The sequence below is a fragment of the Podarcis filfolensis genome (assembly GCF_964270895.1).
Source record: "Podarcis filfolensis genome assembly, chromosome: 2".
NCBI classification, from domain to species: Eukaryota; Metazoa; Chordata; class Lepidosauria; order Squamata; family Lacertidae; genus Podarcis; species Podarcis filfolensis.
In genome coordinates, this window is record NC_139605.1 from 53,303,012 (window position 1) to 53,316,450 (window position 13,439).

Here is a 13,439-nt window from a genome sequence, read left to right on the forward strand (position 1 = left end):
CATTCACATCTGGGTGTGCTGCACCATGGGCCAAGCTACGTCTCCATTGTCTCCCCATAAGATTTGCAGAATGTTGCTGCAGCGGCTGAAATGCAACAAGGCTGTTTACTGGGAGATGTTCCAATCTCCAGGGCTCTGCAGGCAGCAGACTACTTTACTGTTACAAGTGTTTGGAAGCAGAAAGCATGGGAGGTATGTATCTGCCTCTGCACATGATGAAGGGTCAGGTGATGGATCTGAGAAAGCAGCATTTTCTCCAGCAGGCTTCTGCTGAGCTCCAGCCTCTAGTGCTTGAACTGATGTTGCACAAATGAATAAACCTCTGTACTCCAGCACCAATTTATTTAAACAGCAACTTTCTACCTTTAAAATTTTAGCAGTATGCATGGTTCCGCCCATTGCAAAGGTGCTTTTTGCATGAAACAGAGAAGATGTGAACTTCTACATTTAAGTGGGGAGCGAATGTGACAGCATCCTGTACCAAACAGATCGTCAACTGCAACAGGCAATGCAATAGGCAACAGGATGGGTTGGGAGATGGTTTGCCTGTTTTTGCCTGTACGTGGAAGCCTCTTTCTGGGCTGAGGGAAAGTTGGCTCTGAAAAAGCACCTTCTAGGAGGATATGGAAAGCCACTGTCGGATTCCTTTGGTCAGTTCAACACTATTCAAAAGCTAAGGGTGCAAAAAGTGCAAGAATCATAAAGAGAAATACAATTTGTGAGCTCAGAACCACCTCTATGACCCAGGACACCTAGTATGACCACTTCATGCATTCTTCTGCAAGCCAAATAAAGCAAATGGGTCAGAGACTTCCTCCTCCCATTTTATTAATTTAAATCTTGCTTCATTATTCTGAAATGCTTGCAATCCATAGTGGCTTGAGGAGTGTCCCATTAAATTCCCATGCTGCATTGCACTAACCTGTCCAGGTGAGATATGCCCTGGGATGCCCTCTAGCACTGAAACTTCACTGGTTTCAACATTCACCACACACAATACAGGGAAGCTTTTATCACTCAGTGCCTCTCCCCAATTGTCATAGTATACAAAGTGCTCCTCCTAGAAAAAAAGCAGAGGGGAAGGTCTTGTGAAGATTCCTGATCCAAATAATAATCAACAACAACAACAGTAATTTATTATTTATACCCCGCCCATCTGGCTGGGTTTCCCCAGCCACTCTGTATGGCTCCCAACAGAATAATAATAATAATAATAATAATAATAATAATAATAATGTGAAAAAACATCAAATATTAAAAACTTCCCTAAACAGGGCTGCCTTCATATGTCCTCTAAAAGTCAGATAGTTGTTTATTTCCTTGACATCTGATGGGAGGGCATTCCACAGGGTGGGTGCCACTACCGAGAAGGCCCTCTGCCTGGTTCCCTGTAACCTCACTTCTCACAGTAAGGGAACAGCCAGAAGGCCCTTGGTGCTGGATCTCAGTGTCTGGGCTGAACACTGGGGGTGGAGACGCTCCTTCAGGAATACACGTATAGAGTTTCCCATGAGAAAGTTAAGGGAGTTGGGTGTGCTTAGCCTGAATAAGAGGAGACTGATAGGAGATATGATAGCCAACTTCAAATGTCTAAAGGGCTGTCACATGAACATGGAGCAAGCTTCTTTTCTCCTGCTCCAAAGGGTAGCAGCCAGCCCAATGGACTCAAGTCACAAGAAAGGAGATTCCAACTAAACATCAGAAAGAACTTTCTGACAGTAAGAGCTCTTCAGCAGCTGAACAGACTCCACTGAGAGGTGTTGGACTCTCCTTCCTTGGAGGTTTTTAAGCAGAGGTTGGATGGCCATCTGTTATGGATGCTGTAGTTGATATTACTGCATTGCAGGGGGTGGACAAGATGACCCTTGGGGCCCCTTCCAGCTCTACAATTCTGATTCTATGACAGAATAAAGATGGTAAAGCATGTGGCATAGTATAAGCATCTCAATGCCGAATAATAAAAAGTAGATACCTTTCTTGCTTCACCTGGCTCCTCTCCTTGGGGGGACCTGCTTTGAGGGAAAAGTGGTTGCCTTTTGGGGCGTCTTCTCTCAGCAACATAAAGGATTTGTGTTTCTGAACTGGACCAGGCAACACACCCAAACTGCTCTGGTGGCATAAGGTCAGATAGGAAAATAAGCAATGATCTTCTTTAAAGGCAAGGGTAAAGGCTGACCCCTCTCACTAAAGCAGAACGCAAGTGGGAAAAGAAGCAGTGCATAATGCTGAACACACAACTATGGGTAACAGGTTGGTTGACTGACTGATCTGATATTTCCCCAAAGCCATTGCAGGGGAATTAGCACTCCTAGTATGAGGCAGCAGCTCCTGCTATTATATAAAAAAGAGAGTGTGTTCTCCTGAGGTCCTAATCAACGGTTAGTGAAGACTAAGGGTGGAATCCAACATCGTGCTAAGGCATTTGCTCTGCCACAGCAAGCATTTCTGCTTGTGCTGATGGAACAATTGCCCCTCTCTCCCCCTTGCACACTATTTTGGGGTTATCCTGACCCCTCAGAGCTGATGGGGGGCATGGGGGGGGAGGAAGCCCCATTGTATTGGTAGGACTTGTTGCATTGCTGATGCAACTATTTGGTTGAGTCTGTCCCAGAGAAAAGCCACAAGTTACTAAACAGTGGTAAATATCAGCCAAAGCTAGTCCTACTCTACTTGTGGGGTTATAATTGTTCACTGTGCCTAAAAAGCAAGCTCCCCCTTTGGGTGGACATTTGATGCTTAAGATGCAAAGAGCTCAGGATTTGCTATCTAAAGGCCAAGCAAAGCAAGTAGGGCAGACAGTAAAATATCAAGTAGCATAGACTGGGTCTCAAATTGTGCTGCATATTTAAATACGAATGTGGCCTCACCAGAATTCTACCTCAGCCTGTTTTCACAGACAGAAACATGTAAAGGCATGTGTGCTTTGTGACCTAGGTGCGTGGCTAGTGTGACATTCACCAAAGCAGTTCAGCCTAGCCTTCTCACTAAGATCTGAAAACCTGGTTCCAGTGAGAGTTAGGGAGGACCTTTTAAGAACACCACCCAGAGATGCCTGAAAGGGCAGTGAAAGAGGAAAGAATATAGCGTAGGATAACCAAATTCTCCTTTGGCGTTAGAGAGAGGATGTTAATAGAAGAAGCATGAGCAAGTGTTGTGCTGGGACAGAGCAGGGCACACAGGACTGAGGGAACATCACTTGCTTTGCCTGCAGAGTAGCAGCATACAGCCAAGCCCACTACTTTTGCCCTTACCATCTGCGTATACTCTGCCATGTTTATCCAGTGCTGTGAGATTAATGCTTCTCACCCTTCCACTCTTGTTCCAGACCTGCTGAGGAACAGAAATCAGAACAGGCCAATACCCACCACTACCATGCAATATCAACAGGCCTGCTACATTTCCTCAAGCACCATAACCACTTTTCCCCTTGACTCTACTGCCAGGACTGAAAAAGATGGGAAAGCTGAAGAGGTGAGGGGGGGCAGTGCCAGATTTTAAGAGACATTTGCCCTGTGATACCAGTCTAAAGGGACTGTGTATGTAATCCCTCACCTTTGGTCTGTTATGTAACCCCATAAAGGCAGATTCCCTAGATGTTTCACACACAATACTGCAGACTTCCTTCCTTCTCATCCGTGTCTGAATCTCAGATTTCATGTTAACAAAAAGGCAATTATCAAGTTATTCTGTTATATCCAGAGGCCTGTAGTAACCAGCTTTGACTATTTATTTCTATTTAAAATATTTATAGATTGCCTTCCTGAGAATTACTCTTTCAAAGCAGTTTACATTATAAAATATAAATAAATAATACAACAGCATCAATTTTAAAATGTAAAATACAAGGTTATTTCTACAAAACACCCCCAGTGAACCAGCAGTTATAAAACAACCCACTCAGCCCACCAAATTCTCCAAACCAAAATTATTATTTTTATTTTAAAACCACAATATTTTATAATGCAGATAATAACAGGCCACAAGCGGATGGCTGTATACAGTACTGTAAAAGTATATTCCTACAAAATTCCAAATACACATACCTGGGTGCAGCAACACTATTCCTACTCTTTCTACACAAAGCATTTAATAAGTCTTTGCAGCACCATCCTTGCTCTGTATTTGTGACGGGTATTGCCTAGCTAGCATGCACTTTACTGTCACACACACCATTTTACCTCTATCACTTCCTGCTTCTGCCCCATTTCCAAGTGATGGGTGAAAACAGCCTTATGCATCCCAGTAGGTGACATTCTGATCAGCAGTCTGTGGCACAGGAGACAGGGACAACATGAGCAGCAGAGCCAGCTCTGAGAGGCATTTTAAACCAAAGGACACCATACTCCCCCCCCCAAAGGCCATCAGTGTTTTTCAGGAGGGATTCAAGCACATGCCAAAACTTTAAGTTTGCACAATTCAAGTAGGTTAAAGCACTTTGTTACCTTAGTGCAACAAATTTTTAAAGAACTTTGAAATTCATTTCCCTGTCACTTTCCTAACATCACAAAGTATGGGATGAGCAAATTGACAGGATGATATATAAACAACCCAAAGTCAATAATAATAATAATAATTTATTATTTATACCCCGCCCATCTGGCTGGGTTTCCCCAGCCTTTCTGGGCGGCTTCCAACACAATATTAAAATACAGTAAAGTCAACTCAGGGTGAGGACTCATTGTTGCATAACTGCCCCCAAAACAAAGCATAAAGTCTGTGCAAGTAAACCAACAGATAGGTCATTTGGTTAAAGCCCATTTATTTCCATCTTCTTTACAGAAAACCCTCCAAGCTGGAAAGGAGCAAAATAGTTTATATGCAGTCCTATGATTCCCATCACTCCCAGTAGAAGACTTTCAGGTTGCACAAGGAAGGATTTTGGCCTGTGACTTGTGGAAACTGATGCCAGTTATAGTTGGCAGTAATAGGGTAGCACAATTTGTCACCAAGGCAAAAAAAGTTATGTTCTCTTAAAGCACCCCCTTGAAAACAACCCATTTTAACCTATCTCGGTTCCTTGGGAAAAGTTGATTATCCTTACTCGGGTTTATATTTTATCTTGTGCCAGGTTATCCCAATCCAAGTCTGGATTGAATTTCTAAAGCATGGTTAGGTATGCTAAGGGCAACTGGATGCTCTACGTACTGGTCCCGGATCTCAGCTGGAACGCCAACAGGAGTAACGGAGACAATTGCTCTGCTATTGTGGTGTAGGATATACTGACGGCTGAAATGCAGCTTCTGACGGCGCCCCAGGTCAGGCTGGCACCACTCTGCAGGAAAGGAGGGAGGTAAGACCGGGTATCTGAGCCTTGGAATCTCCCATCCCAGTGTGTAGTACTGCTGTTTCTGAATTCTATGTGGAAATCTGTGGGAAGCACAAAGTCCAGAAAGCCAGCAAGACACAGACACCGATTCTGCTCCAAGACACCATGATTAAGATAACCAGAGTTCAGAAACGGAGAACTGATCGTAGAGCTACGGGGAGAAAGAGCACCTCATCCAGCAATAAAGGAGTTGAGAATGTGTTATACCAGAATTAATCTTGTGAGAGATGACAGTTAACTGTGTTTAGAGACATTTAGGGAAAGTGCAGCTCATCAGAACTGAAATTGCAAGTAAACAGCACAAGTAACGGGTCTCACTAAAGACTTCTGGAATTGGTAATTTCAAGAGACATTTTTGCTTATCATTGTTTAGAGGTCACACATAATACAGTTATCATCCTCTTTCATGCTGCAAATTCAGCATAAGTGACGTTTTTCTAATTGAGAACAGACACTTGACATTCTACAGATAGCTGGAAATCATTAGCATTAGATACAAATTAGGCTGTGAGATTCTTGGCCAACTTTGCAGCTTCATCTTAACAGCCTCACTGAGTGCGACTGGGACCTAACTTCTACATATGCTCAAGACCCAACTGCCTGGCTTTCCACTCTCACCAACACCAGGCAGAGCAGCAAAAGTGGAAATATACTTATTTTTCTGTGTGACAGAGGAAACTAATGGGAAATATTAAGATAGCAACTTTTTCAATATTTTTGGAGGGTTTGGAGGGCTCTGTTCAAGGCAAGGACACCAGAGCATCATAGCACACTTCACCAGAAGTGCAGCAGCACCTGCCACATTTGGGACCAAGGCTGTCCTAGGGCAGATTTGCAGAGCTGCCACCTCTACCAGAGCTGCCTCTGGGCAAATATGTGTCAGCAAAGGCTTCCTTCAGGTCACAGGGACATAGTTTGCACCCAAACTCATCCTAGACTCCCCTCCTCCACTGAAGGAAAAGAGAATGTTGGACTTTGTGTTAAGCTCTTTTTCTGCAATGAGAAGGGGTGTTGGCCTGCTCTGTTGTAATATTTTGCTACTGCAGGTACTAGGATTAGCCATAGCCAGGTGTATAAAGATGAGTACCGTCAGCATACTTAAAACAGGGGTCCTTATCCTGCACTCTGGAGAGGGGTTTCCCTCTCTCATTTCCCTATCTATATGGCCATCTCTCTTATCTTCATTTCTTACCTACTGTTACAATCCAGCCCATTAAGCTTTCCTCCCTTACAGCTCTTGGTTGCCACATTACTGATCATAGTTCTCAAGAGTTTATTCAGGCTTGAATATTAGCATATTGAAAGAGGTTGCCCAGCCCACTCAGGTAACCCCTCCTGGAGGATTCTACTTCCTGCCAGTAGAGCAAGTGGGCAGTGACAACCCATCCTAAACATCTCTTTCACTGCAGGAAAACTGTCAGTTGCCATGAGATGCTGCAAGGCCTGACAGCACATAGCTTTTTTAACCACAGTCTCAAATCATGTTACTTATAATATTTGGCTCCTAATTTGACATTATTCACAAGTCTCTTACTTTACCATATAAAAAGGGGGCAGCCACTCCCCACCCCCCTTGCATTCAGCATATGTGCTATTTTTTTTTTTCTTTTTATAAATTACACATCATCTTTTAACTTGGAAGTAACTGCAAACTTGAGATGTATGGGCTGGGATGGTGTTATTCTTACACAGTGAAGTCAGCTTTTTGCAGTGCATATGATTACAACACACCTGAGAGTTTCTAAAAGACTGGGCCAACTCCTCTCCTCCGGACCTAAGACAAGGCCCCAATGGAGGCAGGTTGTTGAAAAGGCAACTTAGTTTTCTGACCTCCATGCCATGATACTTCTAATCCCAGAGGTGTAACAGGCAAGAGACGGGGGGGGGGGGGGGAATCCAATATTTTTCTCATCTGCTACCAAGTAAGAGGTGTCCTGGCTGTCTTATGTCAACCTCTCTCTGTGACATAGTTCAAATGGAAGGCCACTGCAACTCCATGTTTAACTTGCTCGGGGTTTGAGATGCCCAAAGCGGACGGCACTGCATATTAATATTTGCTTTTAAAACAATTGATTAACAGCAAAGGACCAGGTATATATATAACCAGACTCAAAAAGCACCAAAAGTCAGATAGTTGTTTGTTTCCTTGACACCTGAAGGGAAGGTGTTCCCACTGGGACGGAGCCACCACAGAAAAGTCCCTGTGTAACTTCACTTCTGGAAGTGAGGAAACCAGCAGAAGACTCTCTGGGTTTATAAACATAGTCTATTCCCCAGCGTGGGCTTGAGTCACTTGCAACATGCTATTCACTACTTTAATTCCATGTGACAGTGTTTTTAATGGAGCAGTGCTGATGCCCGTCGAAAAGAGAACAGGGAGGGAAACTGCCCGCCCATCAACAGCTCAGCCCGACCTCCCACTGGGCTTGTCCACACAACCTCGGCTTTTCTGAAGCGGGGTCCGGGAGAGGAGCGCGCCTAACCCGCGCAACTGGCTCACCCGTGTAGAGGGGCAGGCACTCAGCGGCGCCGCCACAGGCAGCAAACCCGACTCCTACACTGGCATAAGTCACGCGGGGAAACCGGCTCAGCTCCCGGTACAGGGCGCCCAGAGGACCCGACCCCGCTGGAGGCTAGAAGGAGAGAAGAGGCGGCGTTATTCAGGGCAAATGGAGGCGCCTGCCCGGCGGCACCTGCTTCCCCAGCGCTCTCCTCCCCTGCTCCGCAGCCTCACCGCCTCTTCCGCCCGCTCCGCTCTAGAAGCCATCGCCCTGGAAGTTTCCCCGAAGCAGCCCGAGAGGCGCTTGTCCCGGGACAGCAGGGCGGCCACAGCGCACGGGCGGGAAGCGGGCGGTGCCGACAGCCATTGGCCGGGCGGGGAGAGGAGGCGGGGACAGAGCCAGGCCTCTGCTCGCGGTTCCCCCTGGAAATCCCTGCTGGGAAGGCCCAGCCGAAGGGGGGCGGCCTTTCCTGCCCCCGATCCTGCCGCTCCTTTTTTTCCAGGCAGGCAACTAAACTTAAAGATACACGCGAAGGGGAGGCTTGTGTTCGTCACAGCTGAGGGATCGACGGCGCTGTTTCTGATCCCGGTGAGACGCGCAGGATCCCACTGAGAACTGACTGTATCGGGGTCTCCCTCCCTGCCCATAATAAAGGCAACCACAACAACAAAGTTTTGCTTCTTCCTTTTTCTCATAACCATTCACTCACTTCAGCTGACCTGCAGGGTTGCTGGGTACGTGAGAACCACGCTTGCACGCTGCCCTGCCGCAAGCTGCTTGGAAGGGCGAGAGTAAAACAATGTGATGAAGGAAGGGAAACCGCACAGGTGACGAGAACGCAATTACACAGACGCTCGAACACCAGCTACTGTGAATAAAACTCGCTCCTAGCCCCAGACCCCAATCTCCATTCTATAGTCCCCCGCTGTGAACCTGGTGTTATATATATCAGATAAGCTCATGCTGTCTCACCCACAACTGCGCACAATTTAACAAGTCATACTGGTGTGTGCATCTCCCTCAAGACATTTTCTCAACGGAAGGTCAATCCCCTGGAAGCAGCAGCAGAACTAAAGGAAGGTGATGGGATCAGGGTGGTGCTTTCAGCAGCGGTCTCTTGGCAACGTTTCATTTGTTAGAACACTTTCATTTACAGCCTATGGAGAACGCAAAGGATGCAACCAATTACTCTTATGCAGCACTGCTGAAAAAGCAGTGGGATACAGGAGGCAGACTGTGAATATAGGAGATTCAAGTTAAATTGTAGCTCTGTTCACTGGCCTAAGTGGACAATTTAACCAACGGAACACAGCATGAGAATCAACATACATTTTAATCTGACCCAAGCCCTCGGAATAAATATGGCAAAAATACTGGGAAATTGTGGCATGGTTAATCCTACACTATCTTCTATTTAGTAGGAATTCAAAATCTGGTTACTTGGTTCCCAGCACAAATGCAAAGCAGCTATCTTAACAAAGGAATGAGGAACCTTTGGCCCCTACAGGGACACCCTACCTATTGGCCATGATAGATGGGGGTGAGGAGAGCTGGAGTTCAACAACAATGGGAGAGCCACAGGCTCCCAACCCATGACAAAAGTGGTTGTCTTACAAATGGAGGTATTCTTCTTCTTTGGCAATCACTCGTAGTCAAGTAGGATGGTCTTCCATAAACATGGTTTAACAGTGAGTCCGTAAGTGACTGTGGAGGCCAATTCTGGATCCACATGTCCTTCCACAGCGGGGACATAGGTTTCCGGGTGGGAGTTGATCATGGTAAGGGTTTGCCAAACATGCCTTCCTCTTAGTACGTTTCTCCCTTTTGTCGTGAGTTTGAGCATCTTCAAAGCCCAGGAAGTATTAACAATACCCAACTAATCTGTCTTGAAGGCTTTTGGCTACTTCGGGGATTATGTAAAGCAGAACTGAAGGAACAGGTGAACAGGAACTTTAACGGGATGTATTTAAAAAGAATGGTGGTAATTAGTGATACACTCAAGTACATTAATATCAGATGTCCTCCTGTTCCATTTAAGGTTTCTTAAATGGATAGATAAATAAAGAAAAAATACTTGTATTTTCAAGAATTCAAGGCTAATTAGACATTCTATGGCCTTTTAAACTGGGGTGTGTTGTTTTGTTCGTTACTATGTTTTGGGTTTTTATACTGTAAACTGCACTGTGTTTCTTGGATGACGGGTAGTATAGACATTTTAATAATAATAATAATAGGGGAAATTGACAAGGGATAGGACAAAGCCAATGAAAATAACAAGAATGTTAAGTTGGCTATTGATAGTCCACCTCTCAGTTCCCAACAGAAACCAGCCGCAGATAGGGCAATGGGTCTCTGAATTCCCCCTCTACAAGAGAAAGACCAATTGTAGAGTCTACTTCCATGATAATGTATCAGGAAGCACCAGAGAAAAAAGTGCCTGTATATACAAGAGAAAAATGATATAGCAGAGTGTCAAGCAGGAATTTGTCCTGAGACAACACAGCATGAGAGGTTCATATGCACTATGATCAGTTTGGGATTTACTTCCTGGTGACATGTGTACATCTGACATTCCTGGCTCCCAGTACGTTTCCGAGCACAATTCAAAGTGTTGGTGCTGACCTTTAAAGCCCTAAACGGCCTCGGTCCAGTATACCTGAAGGAGCGTCTCCAACCCCATCATTCTGCCCGGACGCTGAGGTCCAGCGCTGAGGGCCTTCCGGCGGTTCCCTCATTGCGAGAAGCAAAGCTGCAGGGAACCAGGCAGAGGGCCTTCTCGGTAGTGGCGCCCGTCTTGTGGAACGCCCTTCCAGCAGATGTCAAAGCGATAAACAACTACCTGACATTCAGAAGACATCTTAAGGCAGCCCTGTTCAGGGAAGTTTTTAACGTGTGATATTTTACTGTACCGTATTTTTCGCACCATAGGACGCACTTTTCCCCTCCTAAAAAGCAAGGGAAAATATGTGTGCGTCCTATGGAGCGAATGCAGGGGGGAGGCAGGCGGGAAAAGCCCCCAAGAGCTGCACACAAGCTCCGTGCGCTCTTGCGGGCTTTTCCACAGGAGGGAGAAGGGACTGACTGGCCGCATCAGTCCCTTCTCCCACCTCCCAGAAAAGCCAGGAGAAGCCGCGATCTCTTTAAAGGAGTTGCGCGGCTTCTGCCGGTTTTGCGGGAGGTGGGTGAATCCCCCCACCTCCCAGTAAAGCCAGGAAAGCCCTGCGCAGCGTCTCCCGGCAAGGAGAGGCTGCACGGGGCTATGGAGTCTTTAGCCCCACACAGCCTCTCCCGGGAGGGAGAGGCTGCACGGGGCTAAAGGGGAAGCCAAAACAGCGAGCGGGATCCATCCTGCTCGCTGCCTTGGCTTGTGCCATAGCCGCGCGCAACCGCTCCGGCAGGGAGAGATTGTGCAGCCTGTACGCTGCTCTTTGGGGCTGGGGGGGAAAAATTTTTTTCTTGATTTCCCCCCCTAAAAACTGGGTGCGCCCTATGGTCCGGTGCGCCCTATGGTGCGAAAAATACGGTATTTTTGGTTTCTATGGAAGCCGCCCAGAGTGGCTGGGGAGGCCCAGCCAGATGGGCGGGGTATAAATAATAAAATAATAATAATAATATTATTATCTGTAGCTATGAGCTGGATGGGAGGAGTTCTGAAGAGCAAATGCAATAGTTGAGCATTACATTCCACAAATCCTCTTTGTGAATTACCTCTTTTTCCTTTGAGTCAAAAAATTGCTAGTCCTGTTATCTCTTCTTCAAAAAAATATCCAGTACTCTCCAATAAAGTTTGTATCTCAGTAGTTGACAAGCCCCAGTTGTTCCCAATCTCTATAAAGAATTACACTTTGCAAGTCAGCCTCTCAAAAGTCAGGAGCGAGCAGTCTTAGACAATCAGGTGTGTTTTATTTACTTTTGCAGCAGGAGTCTTTGTAGTTCACCTGTTGTCCCCAAAGACTAAGGCTAAAGACAGAGATTCAAAAATCAGTACCCAGCACCTGACACCTCCAAATAAGCCACCTGCTATGGTGGAACTACTTATCAGAGGGCAAGATCTGACAAAGTGTGTGATGAAGGTGACCTCTGCCATGTACTTATTCAAGTTCTGGACGACATGAATACCAGAGTAACCAGTCCCTATGGTGGCTGTTTGGAATTGAAGTGCCTTGGATTATGTTGGCTGGCCACGCTGCTTATTAGTGTGGAAGCGGGTTACAAAAGGAGTAGGCCAGCTTCTGTAGTCATCATTTCAGGTGCTGGATCAGCCAGAGTGCAATATTCATGAAACCATCTGCCTCGGCCTCCACACCAGAGAGCGAATGGTTATTGCCTGGATAAAGCAGCATTCTAGAAAGAGACACACACAAATATTAGGTGTAATGCGGTTATTTTTCACACCACTCTCTCTTGCCAGACCTTCTGCCCACACACAATTCTCCCCTCCTGACCCAGTTGCATATATTGCTAGCCTCTTGACCACCACCCCTTTGTCCCTATAGAGCCTACTCTCAGCCAACTCCTTTGCATTATTTGCCAAGTTTGCCTATTATGCTTACCGGGTTGGGACACCCTTGGCCTTGAGAGCACGGTAATACTCCAAGCCTTGCTTGGGGGGTACACGTCTATCTTCCTCTCCTATCACTAAAAGAACAGGTGTCCGAACCTAAGGAGGGAAAAGGGCAAAGATATCAAGGCAGGTGGAAAAACCAAAGCTCTGAAAACAAAGTAGCGAAATCATGGAGTTCTTGGACCAATGGATGTGGAGAGGGAAGGTCAGTGTATATTGTACCTTGTCAACGTATTGCATAGGTGAACAAAGAAGCATCTCTGCCCCTTGCTTGGGATCTGGGAGGGCAGTCTGGTCATACGGTAAGCCAGCCTCCGTCAGGCACCTAGGAGTAGCAGCACAGCAGGTATCAAAACAGAGGGAACGGGAAGCAGAGAGCAGGAATAAATGGAAAGTTCTTCCAGCTGACAGGTGCAGAAAGCGGGGTAAACCCTGTACATTGGGACCAGTGCATTTTATGAAAGTGCAGATTATAAATGGGTAAATAAATAAATAAATTAAAACTATGGAATATAGTGATGGTCACCAACTTGGATGGTTTCAAAGGACAATTCAATTAATTCATGGTATGTGTGTGTTAAGACTATCAATAGCTACTAGCGACGATGGGTGTGTTCACCGTGAGGTGGTACGTCTCTGAATACCAATTGCTTGGAAGTGTTGGGAGAGTGCTCTTGCCCTTGGGTCATGCTTGCAGGCTTCCCATCAACATCTGGTCAGTCATTGGGAGAACAGAATGTGGGAGTGTATGGGCCTTCTTGTGTCCTCATTACAGCAGCCACAGGCATGAAGGAAAAACTGCAGCTGCTCAGGCTGCCTTTGGTACGCACCAGTCAGGGATGTCAGTGCTTCCGACCATGGAGGCCACGTTGACCACGGGATTCCTGGCCACGCAAGCCTTGTAGGTGCCAGGGTATTGGCCGATGAGATGGCAGGATAGGAAGCCTCCATGGGAGCCACCAAACACGGCCACTCTCTGTGGATCCGTCAGTTCCTCCTGTAGCACCTGTTCCACACAGAACTGCAAAGAAGGCAGTGAGTGCAAGGG

The 13,439-nt window shown here is 46.3% G+C and overlaps 1 protein-coding gene across 1 annotated transcript in view; it reads right to left on the minus strand.

The window, feature by feature from the left end:
- The window catches only part of APEH (acylaminoacyl-peptide hydrolase), a 78,921-nt gene that overhangs the window by 51,659 nt on the left and 13,823 nt on the right, over window positions 1–13,439 (minus strand). Inside the window, exons 19-29 of the mRNA XM_083604136.1 lie at window positions 13,222–13,412; window positions 12,614–12,716; window positions 12,381–12,487; window positions 12,072–12,171; window positions 8,061–8,342; window positions 7,827–7,959; window positions 5,146–5,272; window positions 4,179–4,266; window positions 3,252–3,327; window positions 1,973–2,109; window positions 923–1,060 (exon numbers count right to left, since the gene is read on the minus strand). Coding sequence (XP_083460262.1) covers window positions 923–1,060; window positions 1,973–2,109; window positions 3,252–3,327; window positions 4,179–4,266; window positions 5,146–5,272; window positions 7,827–7,959; window positions 8,061–8,342; window positions 12,072–12,171; window positions 12,381–12,487; window positions 12,614–12,716; window positions 13,222–13,412 — 1,482 coding nt within the window. The remainder of the gene's footprint in view (window positions 1–922; window positions 1,061–1,972; window positions 2,110–3,251; window positions 3,328–4,178; window positions 4,267–5,145; window positions 5,273–7,826; window positions 7,960–8,060; window positions 8,343–12,071; window positions 12,172–12,380; window positions 12,488–12,613; window positions 12,717–13,221; window positions 13,413–13,439) is intronic.